General features: G+C 45.9%; 1 protein-coding gene across 2 annotated transcripts in view; it reads right to left on the minus strand.

The window, feature by feature from the left end:
* The window catches only part of LOC144947350 (membrane-associated guanylate kinase, WW and PDZ domain-containing protein 1-like), a 320,338-nt gene that overhangs the window by 41,567 nt on the left and 261,856 nt on the right, over positions 1–16,915 (minus strand). For both annotated transcript variants that reach the window (XM_078876623.1, XM_078876624.1), the window contains exons 11-14: positions 10,906–11,423; positions 8,058–8,274; positions 7,498–7,526; positions 3,719–3,923 (exon numbers count right to left, since the gene is read on the minus strand). In XM_078876623.1, the coding sequence (XP_078732749.1) occupies positions 3,719–3,923; positions 7,498–7,526; positions 8,058–8,274; positions 10,906–11,423 (969 nt within the window). The remainder of the gene's footprint in view (positions 1–3,718; positions 3,924–7,497; positions 7,527–8,057; positions 8,275–10,905; positions 11,424–16,915) is intronic.

Raw genomic sequence — 16,915 nt, forward strand, 5'->3', positions numbered from 1 at the left:
AAAAGCTCGTTAACAAAAGCGAGAAGGTGCAGACTCGTCATAAACTAGCTTGCAGCTCTCCCTTTTAAAGTAATATCACATTTAATTACTCTTGAAGCGATTCGATTTGGCAAACTGCGGGCATTAAATTAAGATTGCGGTGGCATTTCCTGAAGCCACTGCGGTAATTTGGCGTTTTCATATTTTAGACATTTTCGCTTCGCAAACCCCAAACACTATGCGAGCACGCCTGGAAGGGAGCCATTTGGAGATTTCAACCGAGGCCTTGTTTTTTTATTTGTTCTGGAGTGTCCTTTTTGAACGGTGAACTCATGGCCCCCCCTTTCGATAAAAAAAAGGGGACCGAAGCCATTAAAAACTCCACATAACGTGACACTTCACTAAAGCGCTTCTCGCATGCATAGAAGCCGGAGAGAGCTGAAGGCCATTTCAAAGGCACACAGGCGACCAAACAACTAAAGCAGCAGCTGCTCTTCCCCGGGGAGAATGTGTAACACTAGTTGGCCATATACGTTTTTTTTATTTTTAGGTGATGAGAAAATATTTTTTTTTACTTACATTTCCTATGAAAATATTCGCAGAAGCAAGGCATTTTTGGAATCACATTATAATTAAGATCTAATTGGGTCTGGCTTTTATTTTATTTACATGAAAGATGGCATCTCACACTGTGAAAGAGACAATGCACTGAAGGGGGAAATATTAAAAAACATACGCATAACTAAAGCTACCACAAACCCTCATTCATTCCATTTAAACATAAAGACGGCCGACTAATGTTTAATTCCATTTAATTATCACAGGCTACAGATTAACAGTGGCATTGTAACACAAAAGAATGGATGGTAGTCATAACTCTCTGCATGCATAAAGCACGGGCGGTTTCTTTCGCGATTTTTATTGCAATCTCCATTTAGCACAAGCAGAAAAAATTAACCACGGTGAATTTGTGTTGGGTGATGATGGTCTACTTGCCTATTGCTTTGGTCCACCTAGCACTCCACACTGACACACAGTCTAGGTGGCGAGACATCACAACATCTGTGACACAATAATCACAGTGCTCATGAAATAGACCTCACGGCACAGAATCGATTCTTTTCGCCGGCGTTTTGGCAAATCTCATTCCTTCTGCTGCACCACAGCGTGGATTTTCCTTTGTCATCCGAAAGATGAGGTTTGCACAACGCGTAAAAACAACTTGCGTTCGATTACAGATAGGCCGAGGAGCAGAGAGACCATTGGTAAGGTTAAAGCAATAGAAATTGAGAAGCGCTGCCTCTGAGCCCGTGCAAAATAAGTGGAGAGACATCAAAAGGAAAATAGACATTCAAACAGGCACATGTAAAGGGTGACATGGTGTCAAGATAAACACGCTCACAGAGACAATTTTAATCGAGAAGATGGATTCTGGCTTAGCAATCATTGGAAGGACGTAATAAACCATTTTGATACACATTAGGGTAGGTAGAATAATACATAGTGTTATGTTGAAATGTGGTTTATTGCAATACAGTATATAATTTAATGTTGGGTTTATCTATGGCAGTATATAGTACGGTATATGCTCGGTTGATGTAAGAGAATAAAGTTTAGATGGAAGCATATTATATAACTTTTACGACGTAGTATTGTAATGTATTACTTGCTGTTAGTAGCTCAGCTTATTGTAGAGTATAGTAAGTATACTGATGGTGCTATGCAGTTTATATTTTAGTCTTTGTATGTAGTTTTTACCTTAGTTTTCTACGGTGTTGTTTAGTTACTGCAGCTACATATCATTGGCATTCCTTTCCTTTGTTAATGCTAATCCCTGCACCCCCCCTTGGTGCTCTGATCCTGCATAGTGCGTGGGCATGGTATGACTTTGAAGCCCCCCCGTCCCCTGCGCATTTCCCATGTATATGCTAAACTCATCTTGATATGCACATTCTTTTTGTTAAGGCGCTCTTCTACCACCCCCAACCCAGCTTATATGTAAGTTCCTAGCTTGAAGTGTCTCATTCTTCACCTGAGGACGGCTGCTTGCGTTGTGGCCGAAACGTCGTGAGAATTGTTTCATTTTATTATGTTTTATTTTTATTATTTTATTACTTCCCTTCTACGTGACTTTACCGAAAAAACCAAGAAGATGAACGCTCACAGTTCATCATCAATGGGACAGACTTATGGTGAGTTTACGCGTGCCTGTGTGTAATCTGTTGTTTTGTGTGTTTGATAGTTTTCTTGGCATATGTTCACATCCATATCTCTTGGAGTGTTTGTTTGACACTCACTGGACAATGAGAGAAAATGCCTAAAAATAGATAATATTACCTAATGTTACTTAAAACGTCCCATTGATCTCATATCTCTCTACGCTCTCTCTTCTGGCTCAAGACAAGGGCCATTGCCTGAAAAATCATCATCATCATCATCGTCGTCATCATCATCTGCACGGTAAATCCACCTGCGGGACAGAGGCCTCCCCATGCCACCACCGCCAGCACCACCACAGTTCCACGATGTGGCAAAGCCACTAGCAACCTGCACACGAGCCAATTTTGTCACTCCACCTCCAAGTGGGGGGGCGGGGGGGGGGGGGAGACCTCGGTGCTTCGACATTGTTTTACCATTTAACGCTTTCATGACTGCAGGGATTCATCTTCTTGGTTCTTTCGGTAAAGTCACGTGACTTGACCGAAAGAACCAAGAAGATTGTTTTACCACTTAAATGGGACTATCGTTTTTAATGAAAAAATAACGGATAATACACTGTAACATGATAACAAATTGTATGTTAATAGCTTCAAAGAGTCTCCCACTTGTTCGCCATCATTGTCAACGCGTGCCCTGGAATCATCTCCAGGTGGTCTCCAGAACCAGGAGGCGGCACATTTCTTGTGGCATCGTTTTAAATGCTCAGAAGCGTTCACATTTTTTTGTTTTTCCAAGCACCCTGTGCTATACTCTTAGGTTTTTTCGGTAAAGTCACGTAGGTAAAAAATAAAATTAATAAAATAATAGAAATAAAATAATAAAAAATCACGACGTTTCGGAGGCAACACAAGTCTCCGTCATCAGGTGGGACCGTCACAGCCAGTGGCGGCTCCTGCAAAATCTCTCAGGGGGGTCAAATGTCTGGATGATTTATAAGGATAAGGTCCACCCATGCAAAGGATAAATTAACAGCTTAAGCATGTAAAGGCAACTTCACTTCTTTAATATTAATGAAAAATAAAGTGACTCTTACAATACATCTTGTTTGTTTCTATACTCACTATTAATACAATCCACTCAAGTTTATTTTATTAAAGATTCCACTAGGTGGCGACAAATAATATTGTTGGATGCAACGTGCTTACGTATGATGACGTAAGCACGTTAGTGCGAGCCCTCCCGGAAGCCATAGAGAATGCATTGCAGCGCCCCCCGTTCGAAAAAAAACATCTTTGAATGTAAGTCTATGGGGCCAATCGGGGCGATTCTCAGCCGGAGTGAAATCGCCCAAAAAGAGGCGGTACTCCACAGAACGTGACATCACGCTGATTGGACTATATCCAGAGGCACAGTGACGGCTAGCGTGACTCTGTGGTTGAATGACATTGGTGGTGCGTCGCCCAATCGCCCTAATGAAGAAACCGCCCCTGGTCACAGCCAGACCTAAGTGATGCAGTAGTTCGATGCGGTGCCACCACGTGGTGCCACCGCGCGGGGAGCATTCGGCGGGGTCACTCACATCGGAAGTCGTAGGTCACCGCCGCCTCCTCGTAGTGCTGCGGGCCCAGCCCCCCCCGGCGCTCCTGCCCATCCGAATGCGAGGGGGAGGCGGAGGGCTTCATGAGGCTGAGGGGTGGGGCCATGGGCGGCACGGTGGGCGGCGCTATCCTCAGCGGGGGCAGGCCGTACTGGGGACACGCCTGGTTTTTTAGCCTCTCCGTCACCTGTGTTGCACACGCGCACGCACACACACAGCAGCAAAGACACAAAGATTTCCCCACCCACCCCCTCCCCCCCCGTGTAGCCTCGACAGACTGTCGGGGGCAAGCGCAGTTCCCGAGTAGCACCTATGAAGCAGAGGTCGCAAACGGGTTTTAATTCCTTACCCGTACCCGGTCGCACCAGGGTAGCAATCGGATACCCGTACCCGTACCCTACCCGATACCCGGCTATCCGTACCCGGCCGGGTATCGGGTAGTATACGGGTACCCGATTGCGACCTCTGGGATGAAGCCATGTTGCAGGTGCGGGTGGGTTGATTCTAGGAACTTGAATTGTGAAAAAAGACAAGACGTTGGGAAATGAGTGACAAATGGTGACTCACCAGTGACTCACGGCCTACCCGTACCCGGCCGCACCAGGGTGGCAAACGGGGACCTGTACCCGTATCCGGCTGGGTACAGGTAGCCGGGTATCGGGTAGGGTACGGGTATCGGGTACCCGGTTGCGACCTCTGCTATGAAGGCCGGCACGGCACACGAGGGGGTGGGGGGTGGGTGGCCAGCATCACGCCGGACCCCCTTTGTATCCCGAGTGGCGACGTTTACACACAGCACCAGGTACTCATCTGAGGCTGAGTCGACCTAGGGGACCCGGTTCAAGTAATCATTCTCTTAGGTTTTTTCGGTAAAGTCACGTAGGTAAAAATAAATAATGAAAATAATAGAAATAATAATAGAAATAAAATTATAAATAATTTAAAATATAACATTTATAAATACAATTATAAATAATTGCTAATTTTATTTCTATTACTATTTCTATAATTTTTATTATTTATTATTACCTACGTGACTTTACCGAAAAAACCCAAGAGTATGAATCCTTGCAGTCACGAAAGCCTCAAATCTAGAATCAAGTAATCATCACCGATGTTGGCCGTGAGCGGGAAACAAACCCAGGTCACCGGGTTCGTGGCGCAGCGTGGCGCTAACCGCTACACTACCGCCCCCCACGCACGGCAGCACACACGCACAAACAGAAAGAAGCAAAGAGCTCCTCCTATAACCGGAACACATCTTTTGGGGCGAGTGCCTGTCAATGCCGGCACGACGATGTGCAGGGTGTGTGGCCGGGCTTTCGTTTCCACGTGTTTTGACGTTTACACATCGCGCGTTTTATGGTTGGGTCGGCGTAGGGGAGGGCACAGCACTGGTTAGGTGATGTCGCTCGCAATTGATGTCAGCCGTGGCCGGTGAATTACCTTCTGGATGCTGGGTTTGTCATGCGTCCCGCTAACCACTACACCTCCGCTCCCCATAGACCCACGCACACAAAGGTCGCCTGTTGAATCTGTGTGCACAAGAACCTATTAAGCCAATGAGTAGCCCAGCCGCGGATGGCAGGGTTGGTATGGCCGGCAATGAGCCCGCTGCTTTGTTCTCTCCGGTGCTGATGCTCACACACGGCACCAGGTAAGGCGGAGTCGACCATAGAAGAAGAAAGCCTTGGACAGGCGTAGATTCAACACACACCTGTTCCATGATGTAGTCACGGTGAGATTGTCTACGTCTTTCGCAAGGCAGATGTTGGGCAGAAGTAGTCAAGTAAAAAATAAATACACGTCCAAGAGTACTCCATAACCCTATGGCCAAAGAGCAGTGCTCAATTCCATTAGTACGTCCGAAAAAAGTAGTGCAATTTCCACTTTCCTACGACGAGAAGCAATCTCCGCGCAAAATATACACTTCCCACAAAGAGGCAGTTAATTTACAACCCCACAGAGATGACGGGCAGAGGTGACCCATGACCGGGATTTGAACTTAGAGCCACTCTCTTTGCTTGAGAATGGCTCTATCGCAGTGCCAGCCGTCGGATGTGTAGTTAAGAAAAGGAGTTTGCACAGCTATTAACAACCCATTCTAAAGCTGGGAAGCTGTTGGAATCACCCCCCCCTCCACCCCGCCCTGAACAAACTGGCTTAGTGACAGAGGCTGCCCCGCTCTGCTGGGTCATCCAGCTGTCTAAATGTCATCGCTGCAGCGCTCGCTCAACTGATTTATCAGCCTCTCAATAATTACGTGCATTAAACAGTCAAGCAGCCAGCCAGCCAGCCTAATGATCAGTGAATCAATCATTTTAATCAATCGGATCAATAATAATCGTCTACATTCTCAGAATCGTAAATTGTCTTTTATGTGACCGAGGGGTCGTGCTCGTTTGATGAAGTGATAGCTTATTTTGATCCAAGAGATCCTGAACGAACTTTAACATTTGACCTCGTTGAAAAAAAAGTGCTGGAAAATGTTTACCGTGCTATTCTTGTGTAGGGGTTTTAGACTTTTAAGAAATGCTCTGCCCGATTGCCGGATTTGTTTGGAAATTGTTTTTGTTTGGGGAAGAAAAATCCTGGTAAGGTGTGGGAGACAGATGGAGAAGTATTTGTGGGTGAACTTAAAATGTATAAAGTTAAAATTATGGGTAATTGTGGCGCCATGGTGGTGAGATGTTAACTACCTCACATAGTATACAGGAAGTCATGGGTTCGATCGCGACCCTGATGCCTGCATATTTGGGGTTTGCATGTTCTTCCCATGTTCGCGTGTATTTTTCTCCGGTTTTTACCTCCACATTTAGAATCAACATGCGTTTTAGAGTATTTGGCAGCTAGAAGTGTTCACTTCAGCTATCATTTGTGGCCAGGTCATTTCTGAAAAAGAGCTTACGGGGCTTACCTGGTAAAATAAAAATAGTTCTAGTTTTATACTTTAGTTCAATCATATGTCTCAGTGGTCTAGCACCTGTGTGAATAAAGAACGCCAACTGGGGATCATAAAATAATTTACTTTACTGCAATAATGACATTCATAACATGAGCAATGGAATTAATAGCTTGGCCAGGAGAGACAAATCAATATATCCTCTTGATACGAATGAAAAGACACCAAACCATTCGACACGAATATAAAATGTGGATACTGATAAAGATAGAACAATACATTTAACCTGCAATAACACATTCCTGCGGAGGGAGCTGGTAGGAACGTTGGGTTGCTCGGTCAATGGCCAGGGTCAACGGCGGCGTGGTGTATTCCGCAAATATGCCCGACTGTGAGGGCGGGCACAAGCCGGCGTGAGTAGGTTAAACGTTGAGTTTTATAAGGGCACCACGGGGTGACCAACCCCTCCCCTCCCCACCCAGCCCCACCCCTCCCACCCCCCACCCAGCCCCAACCCTTCCCACCCAGCCCCTCCCTCCCCACCCAGCCCCTCCCTGCACGACGGACGGACGGACACAATAATCCCCTGTGGGCTGGTGTAACCAGGAGGTTCCTACCAGTATTATTGGGATGTTAAGATAACAATCTGCAATCCCGGTGAGCATATTTTATAGAAAGAATAATTGGAACAAACTCCTGCCAGTTATTATAATAACTGTATTTCATTTAGCTTTCAGTGCCCCATTAGTTAATTTGTAATTAAGAGTCTGGAGGCAGTAGTAGAATGGGTTTAATCAGAATAACAAAACATTTAATTCCACCATCAACCCCTTATAAACATTTAACAAAAAAAACATACCTGATTAGATGTTCTCGGAGAGTAATATCCTGTTGAAAAAAAAGTACAAGGCAATTAAATTTAATCACTTTAATGTTATATTAAAGAGATTTAACGCGGCGTAACTTTTGACTTGTATTACTCGGGCGGCAGGGTTTGCAACGGTTATGGAAACAACACTTGAGCCTCACGGCAAAAAGGGAGCGTGGGTTCGATCCACAAAATCAAGCTCCACGCTGCAAGCAACAGCAGCAGCAAGCAACAGCAGCAGCAGCAGCAAGCAGCAGCAGCAACAGCAACAGCAAGTAGCAGCAAGCCACAGCAGCAGTAAGCAACAGCAAGCAGCAGCAATAGGAAGCAGCAGCAATCGACAGCAACAGTGGCATGCGGCAGCAGTGGCAAGCAGCAACAGCAACAGCAAGCAGCAGCAAGCCACAGCAGCAGTAAGCAACAGTAAGCAACAGCAACAGCAAGCAGCAGCAGCAGCAAGCAGCAGCAGATAGTCCCCATCTCTGAAGGGGCGGCTAACATCGTTCCCCCGCTAGGTTTTTAAATGGTCCCCCCCGCCCCGCCTCGCTCACCCTCGCGGTGGATCGTGACGATGGTCTCGCTGCCCGTGGGGCACTCCTTGAGCAGCTCCACGACGTGCGTGTGCGAAAGCGGCCGCACGTTCTGCTTGTTGATCTCGGCGATGATGTCCCCCTCCCGGAGGCCTCGGCAGCGAGGGCCGTCCAGGATCTGCTTGACGCGCTGGCCCGCCGGCGTGTCCGTGATGGTGAAGCCGAAGCCCAGGAGGCCCTGCGTGCGGAAAAACCGCGCTCGGAGGTCAACTGGGAAGAAAAACCATGCGCGTGCATGGATACTGTCCTCGCGAGGCATTGAATCGGCTTCCAACGATGGCGATAGTGCTCGCGGCAGGCGCTCAGGAAGGAGCGCATTGATGCAGGAAGAGTCCCCAATAGCGAAACAACTTTGCAATTAAGCTGAGCTCATCGTGGATCGATTCTATGAGAATTGTTCTTCCTCCTCCCACCACCGACTGACGGACAGAGCTCACGGTTTAATGCTATTCTTAGGTTTTTTCGGTAAAGTCACGTAGGTAAAACATCAAAATTAATGAAAATAAAATAAAAATAAAATAAAAAACAAAAATCACGACGTTTCGGAGGCAACACAAGTCTCCGTCATGAGGTGGGACCGTCACAGCCGAATTAGCTGCATCAAGTGAGCTAATTCGGCTGTGACGGTCCCACCTGATGACGGAGACTTGTGTTGCCTCCGAAACGTCGTGATTTTTGTTTTTTATTTTATTTTATTTTCATTAATTTTGATGTTTTACCTACGTGACTTTACCGAAAAAACCTAAGAATATGATTCCTTGCAGTCACGAAAGCTTCAAATCTAGGTTTAATGCTTTCATCCTTAGAAAAGAGTAAAAAGAAACAACCCCCACGGTTTTACTCAAGAATTAATCCGTGACATTTGGAAACAGATCACATATGTCGGTGCCAGAGAGGTTGTTTGAGAATAGCACACCTGTTTGTTCAAAAGGACAAAGACCGACAGCGAGACTTGTAAAGTTGAGCCATTAAGCTGGCTTTATCATTACAGAGCACATCTGCCAACCCGGCATGATTCAGGTGACGGGTAGATTACCGCAAAGCAGGTGGTGTCCAATCCTGGTTTTCAGAGCACATAAATTTCCTTTAATAACGCGGTTTAGAACCCGAGCTGTACACTCATCTCTCTTCAGTACAGCAGCAGCGTGTGCGCTAATCTCATTTATTTAGAATTAGCACCCCCCCCCGCCGCCATGTGAAATAGTTATCGATTGTTCCTCTGTGACCAGCAATAACACGAGATCAAGGCCCTCCACTGTTGCTGTCTGCTGTGTTCTTGGCAGCTCAATAGCAATAATAGCATTCATAATTTAGGGTTCAAAATGGCCACACAATGAGGACATGCCTGCCTTTAGCTCCCCGCTTATTGCCTTCCCTGTCTTGGTTTATAGGCGGTCAGAGTAATTTAGATTGCACTGCTGTATACCTACCTAGCCCATTATTGTTTCAATGTTATTTTCCCTTTATATATATTCTTATTGTACCACGTAATAAGAGCGAAATAAACGCGAATAGCAGGAATGTGGAACTGAGCAGGGCGTTACAAACCGTCGTGTTTGACCAGTCCAGGATACGTTTAAATGTCGCAGCTACTAGACAAACCATCACTCTGTTAACATATTTAGATTTTAGAGATGTTTAACCTGTCTTATATTGAAAAAGTATTCCTTCCTCTGTGGTGCTTAATGGGAATGAAATGCATATATATATATTTGCTTGGTGATTACAATAACGCAAGTGCTTTGAAACTATATCCTACGCAAAATTCCATACTGGAAGTAAAGTCAACTATTTATTTACTTACTTTTTCATACTGCCTCCTTTTTGTGACGACCTGTGGTGTTTCGATGGTGTATTGATGAAGACCATCGCATTGATGTGTGGTCAAACAAACCCCGTGACTGACATGGCATGGGGAGGCCTTCATCCAGCAGTGGAATGTCAAAAGGATATAATTCATTGCTTGAATGTTGTATCGTTTCATGTGCATGAATACAGATAAAGGTGCGGCCCTGCAATCGCTTACTCACGCCGCACCGCTGGCGGAAGGGTCGATACTCGCAGGCGCCCTAGGGAGCACCTCTGCATGACACGTTGCCTACTCTTCCATACTAGCCAGACACCCTGGAAGAGGTAGGAGTACCCACACTTTACCCCGCCGCACGCAATCTGCCTATCGATTGCGGCGTAATCCCACTGGATGGACAGAGGCGGAGGGCACATGAGAAAGTCGCACCGCCATTTAAACCGGCAATGCCGGGAGATCGGACCAAACCGGCGGACCCCTGGATTGCAAGCCCCGTGCTCGAACCTTCACGCGATCACGGGCAGGCAGCGTCCACGCGTACGCACACCAGGCATCTTAACCGCCACACACAGACGCATCATGCTACTGTGGCGGGGTGTTAACGCCCTCGCCTGGTATGTAGGCCGTGGGTTCGATGGTGACCCCGACGCCTGTACATTTGGAGTTTGCGTGTCTCTCTCCCTGTGGTCGTGTGGATTTTTCCCTCTGGCTCCTTCAGTTTTTCATTCCTCATTTAGAAACACGCGTTTAGATGATTGAGATCATTTGGCTGCTGTAAATGTCTACATTATAAGCCAGGTCGCTTCTGAAAAAAACAACTTAATAGCTCAGTGGGCTTTAGCTTATAATTATTATTTTTAGTGATTTGCTTACATTTCCTCCACTTGTGCCCACCTATCGTACTTGTCGCATTGCGCTGTTGTTGTTGTAACGTTCGGATTTCTCGAGCAGTTAAAATCAAAGCAATTCCGACGATTCCCATTCACTCCGCCGCCCCCGTACCTTCACTATGTGCACGGTCATGAGCTCCGGCTGCGTGGCGATGGAGGACGCCAGCGACACATTGTCCGAGTGCAGCAGCGGCCCTTGGAGTTGCCCCTGGGCACCGGGAACCGCCCCCAGGGAGGCCGCCGCCTGGCCCAGCATCCCGTCCAGCGGCCCCAGCGTGAGCGAGCAGTTGTCGCGCGTGCTGTCCTGCGAGCTCACTCCCGACGTGGACGTCTGCGACGCGTGGTGGTTGCCGTTGTTGGCGCCGTCGGTGAGGCCGAGGCCACCGCCGCCGCCGCAGACGACGCCGCCGGTGCCCTTCCCCCCCTCCAGCACGACGGGCTCCTTGTCACAGATGGCCACCGACGTGACGAGGGTCGTCGAGGGGTCGTCGGGGTCGAAGGGCAGCGGGTAGCCGCGGCACAGCTGGAGGCCCACCTGCTGGCCGATGGGGATGGCCTGGAAGATCTTCACCACCTCCGCGTGTGTGTAGCCCAGCACACACGTGCTGTTCACCGAGACGATCACGTCCCCTGCGGCGACAGGGGCAGAGGACGCGCGCGCACACACGTGTGCTTGTGGGTCACCGAGAGAGGCGCTGGGACGACGCAGGAGGATCCTGCGGAAAGCGCGCCGAGATGACCTTTACCACAACCATCGCCACGAACACCGCCACGAACACCGCCACCGCCACCACACGCATCCTCCTCAACCCAACTTCCCATAAACACTGCAGACCGGAAGGTAGTGTAAGCTGTTAAAGGTAGTTGCCCACAAACTCTGAGACAATGACGGACATACATTTGTATGTATATTGAACTTCTTTCACGCCATACATAGCCAACCGTGCTAATCGGAGGATATTTGCAATGTCCCTTCAATTAATTTTCTTCCTGGACCACCTTGGATACTCTACGTGGGCACCCAAGGCTACTTGATGCCCCAGCTTTAAAATAATTCCCATGGTGGTAAGATGTTAACTATATCGCCTGGCATACAGGAGGTCGTGAGTTCCATCCCAATCCTGACGCCTGTATATTTGGAGTTTGCGTGTTCTCCCTGTGGTCGCGTGTATTTTTCTCCGGGTCCTCAGTTTTTTTCCTCCACATTTAGAATCGACATCACGTGTTTAGAGTATTTGGCTTCGATATAATGTCCGCATGATGCTAAGCTACTTCGTTGGGCTATCATTTGTGATGGCCAGGTCGCTCCGGAAAAAGAGCTGTATAGTTCAGTGGGCCATACCTGGTTAAAAAAAAATTTGTTGAGTTAATATTTTTTTGGTTCATTCCCATGCTCCTCCAGTTTGGTGGAAAGGCAGGAGGAGAGAAACGAGTGTAACAGGAGGGGGGGGTATGCTCATCAACAATAAAAAAAGAAAATGTTTTCATAATTAATCACCGCCGCTGCAAGTTTATTTAAAATTGAGTCATTGCAACTTTTTTTTCCCACTGGCAAAAGTGTTCTCATACATCATACAATGTTTCAGCTATTACAATTTTGCAGGATTAACTAATTTACGTATACGTTCTGCTCACTGAAAGCAATGTGTGTGTGTGTGTGTTTTAACTCGTTGAAAGAAATACAGACTTGGTCATTCAGAGCTCGGTCCGAGGAAAGTGAGTGCTCAGAGGAGGAGAACAACATAGACTGATGAAGATGATGCGTGCGCAGCGCTCGGTGGTGCCAGGAGAGGTCATCTCTGCCGAAAAATCATCATCAGAAATATATTTATACTGGAGATAATCTGACAAGCTATAAAGCTCTTTTTCAGAGATGTCCAGTATAAGACAGAGCCCCTGCAGTGTCGGAGAGTCCAGCAAAACTTGCGTGCTGTCGTGGTTTACGACATCTGTGAAAAGAGCTTCATAGCTCATCGGATTCCATCCAGTCTAAATAAAGATTCTGCTTCTGATTACGACTGCGTGTCCATGGTCTCATAATTGCAAAGTGGTGATTCCATGAATGAATGGTTAATTCACTCCACTCCCCACCCCCTTCCATCTCCAGGGATCTGCTGGGGTAGCATATTTTAATTAATAAAAATAAATATTTTACCGCAAGCACTACAAATCACAAGTGAGATTGCACTTCACACGGCTCTGTAGTGATGATGATGATGATCCTCCGAGTCATCCTGGCTTTCAACGATGTAATTGAGAAACCGTCATTAACATATTGTGAAGCGTTTGCAGGATTTGGTCACAATTAATTTTGAGCGACCACAATTAGCAAACACCTCGTTCTTTGCACCATTTCAGAGCCGTGTGTGTTTTGATTTGATAGCCTACGCATTCTTCTTGGTTCTTTCGGTAAAGTCACGTAGAAGGGAAATAATGAAATAATAAAAATAAAACATAATTAAATAATTCTCACGACGTTTCGGCCACAACGCAAGCAGCCGTCCTCAGGTGAAGAACAGGTCTGTCGGAAAGACAGCGTCTGAATGGGCACCACCAAGCTTGACGCTGTCTACACCTGAGGACGGCTGCTTGCGTTGTGGCCGAAACGTCGTGAAAATTATATTTTATGTTTTATTTTTATTATTTTATTATTTCCCTTCTACGTGACTTTACAGAAAGAACCAATAAGATGAATCCCTGCAGTCACGAAAGCTTTAAATCGAAATTTAGCCTACTCATTCGTCGTAGTATCGACCAAAATTGCTTTTAATTCGGATTAAACTCACCTAGGATCAGCATCGAATTGCTTGGAATTGATTCTCAATCAAAATGACAAATCTTTACAAATGCACTTCCGGAGCTTCGAGATGTTAACCGCCTGCTGTATATTTGGAGTTTGCATGTTCTCCCTATGGTCGCGTGGAACTTCCGGTTTTTCCCTCCACATTTTTAATCAACATCACTCGTTTAGAGTATTTGTCTGCGATGAATTTACACGCGACAAGCCACTTCGTTGAGCTATCATTTGTGGCCAGGTCGCTTCTGAAAAAAAGAGCTATATGGCTCAGTGGGTCTTACCTGGTAAAATTTTTTGTTTTTGTTTTAAACAATCTACCCCTCAGAATCACCTCAACTCAGACTTTGATGCAGAATTTTGTTTTTTTTCTGTTTGCAGTCACGTGCTAAATTAACCAAAAGCACCTGCTATAAACTTAACCAAATTTTTTCACCGGATATAATTTATCATACTCTTTGGTTCTTTTGGTAAAGTCACGTAGGTAGAAATAAAAAAATAAAAAAATAATTGATTTGATGTGATTTGTTTTATTTGATTTTATTTCTACCCACGTGACTTTACCGAAAGAACCAAAGAGTATGGATTTCTGCAGTCACGAAAGCTTCAAATCAAGATTGATCATGTATCATCTTAACTAAAAAAAAAAGATACAATTAAAGTACACAGGTTGGACGCGCTAAGAAATGTAGGCTATTCATAGCTACGCATAACAACTTTATTTTACGTAAGTTGTATAAAAGATAAAAAATAATGTATAGCTACAGGCAAGGTGTTAGGCATCTCTAAATTGCCGACGACATGACCATCACAACAACCAATGAGAACGAATTACAGGAAATGAATTGCTTTTAACAAAGAGGCTGCAAAGTTGAAGTCAAGCCGACTACAAAGTATACAAAACTAGCCTGACTACCCGGCTTCGCCCGGGACTTGCATTCTTGTCTTGGATTAATACACGACCTACGTGGAGGGTGGGGGGGGGGGATACGTGACGTCAGCAGGCACACTGCGTGACGCTGCCGCGTGCGGGTGACATCACAGATGTGACGTCACCGCTCACTTGCCGTGCAATATATATCCATTATTGCGCCTCCCCCTCCCCCAAATACAAAAGTCTATTTTTATACTGTTTGCATTGTGTACAGTCTGGAAGCTACCCACTTGCCAAATTTCAAGTTTGTTGCATGTCGGGAAGTATGCTAAACATTTCGAACAGACACACATAATCACAAATTTCCCTTTAATATATAAAAAGATGAATGCACAACAAGTTTTATGAACACAATAATTGTGTGGGGGGAGGGCAGCTGGGCACCACTGCATGACTATGCGTATGTCAGCACGCCATCACTGCTGGCACATATTTTTTTCATCATAACAATGAAATGAATGGGTGAATAAGGACATGACGAGAGAGGTTTTGTTTTTTGTTGCCGAAATTAAATTGATGAAAGCAAAGCAACGTAGCAGTGTTCCTGAAAGAGACTAACATTGCATTGAGTGCATAACCTTGCGTGGACACTGCCAATAAAGTACACGACATAAGTTGCGGCCTGTGCACAAAACAATTACGGAGCGATGCATATAGTTTAAATTAAACCGAGAGAGCGAAGGGAACAACACATGGATCAGAGAACACGTGCAAGCCAGAGACGTCACACTGACTGTTGAGGAAAGTAAAAGGTCGCCACGATGGAGATGTTAACTCTCTCGCCTGGTGTACAGGAGGTCGTGGGTTCAATCCCGACCCTGACGCCTGCTGCTGTATATTTGAAGTTTGCGTGTCTCTCTCTTTCATCATCATCACGGTGGCTAGGATATGTTAACTACCTCGACTGGTGTACAGGAGGTCGTGGGTTCGATCCCGACCCTGACGCCTGCTGCTGTATATTTGGAGTTTGCGTGTCTCTCTCTTTCATCATCATCACGGTGGCTAGGAGATGATAACTACCTCGACTGGTGTACAGGAGGTCGTGGGATCGATCCCGACCCTGACGCCTGCTGCTGTATATTTGAAGTTTGCGTGTCTCTCTTCCCGTGATCGTGTGGATTTTCTCTGGGTCCTCCGGTTTTTTCCCCTTCACACTTAGAATCAACAACGTGCATTACGAGTAATTGGCTGCTATAAATTTCCACACGATAAGCCACTTCGTTGAGCTATCATTTGTGGTCAGGTCACTTTTGAAAAAGAGCTACACAGCTCAGTGGGCCTTTCCTGGCGAGATAAAATAAATTGGTAAGGACGCATTGCGAGGAGCAGAAATGGCTGATTAATGAGATTTGGATGGCCATCGAACAAAGATGTGCTTCTGCGGCCATCTGGAATGCTCTTCCTTCCGATATTACGAAGCCACTTGATCCATGCACTTTTACATCTAGATTGAAAGCTAATTTCATTAGAAATGATTTTTGTGTTTAGTTTGTTGTCCTTCCCCTGCACCTCCGATTAGCACGGTCGGCTACGTACGCTGCGAAAGAAGTTCAACGTACACGGTAGTCGAAGGGCACAATGAGTCTGAGAGGACCGCCCAATGCGGAGATGGAGCAATCAGTGGAGCTCATGCCTGATGCGCAGGAGTGAAAGAATGCGTGGCATCGGGGTGGTGAGTCCTTCATCAAGCAGTGGATTAGAAATGGCTGATGAAGAATTAAAATATTTCTTAATTACTAAACTTAATCTTGATTTGAAGCTTTCGTGACTGCAGGAATCCATACTCTTTGGTTCTTTCGGTAAAGTCACGTAGGTAGAAAATGAAATAAAATAGATCACGACGTTTCGGGCGCAACACAAGCGTCCATCATCAGGTGGGAAAGCGTGGTCTGCTGCTGATGCAGACTTTATGACCCTTGCGGCTACACCCATTTCAAACCTTTTTAAACAGTCTGCATCAGCAGCAGATCACGCTTTCCCTTGAAGGACGCTTGTCTTGCGCCCGAAACGTCGTGATCTATTTTAATTTATACCTACGTGACTTTACCGAAAGAACCAAAGAGTATGATTACTCAACTTGTGAGATTCCCTTTTGTAAGTGAGGCTAGAGAATTGTTTTCATATAATAGGAATACAACACGCTGCCGTCGCGACCCTCACCAGGACAAGCGGACTGAGAAACGAAGAAACGAAGGAATACAAAATATGACCAAGTAATTACAATATTTGGGGATTGGACTAATGACACTGTGATCATTAATTGTTGTAGAGGATGTCAGAGAGTCTTTCTTGTCTAATTCACAGCAGTTGGCTCACTTTGATAATATCCCACATCAATTACTTTCACGGGAGGCCCTGATAATTGAACTATCGATTTTACGCAATGTGTCTCAG

The sequence above is a fragment of the Lampetra fluviatilis genome, chromosome 44 (assembly GCF_964198595.1).
Source record: "Lampetra fluviatilis chromosome 44, kcLamFluv1.1, whole genome shotgun sequence".
In the NCBI taxonomy this organism is placed as follows: domain Eukaryota; kingdom Metazoa; phylum Chordata; class Hyperoartia; order Petromyzontiformes; family Petromyzontidae; genus Lampetra; species Lampetra fluviatilis.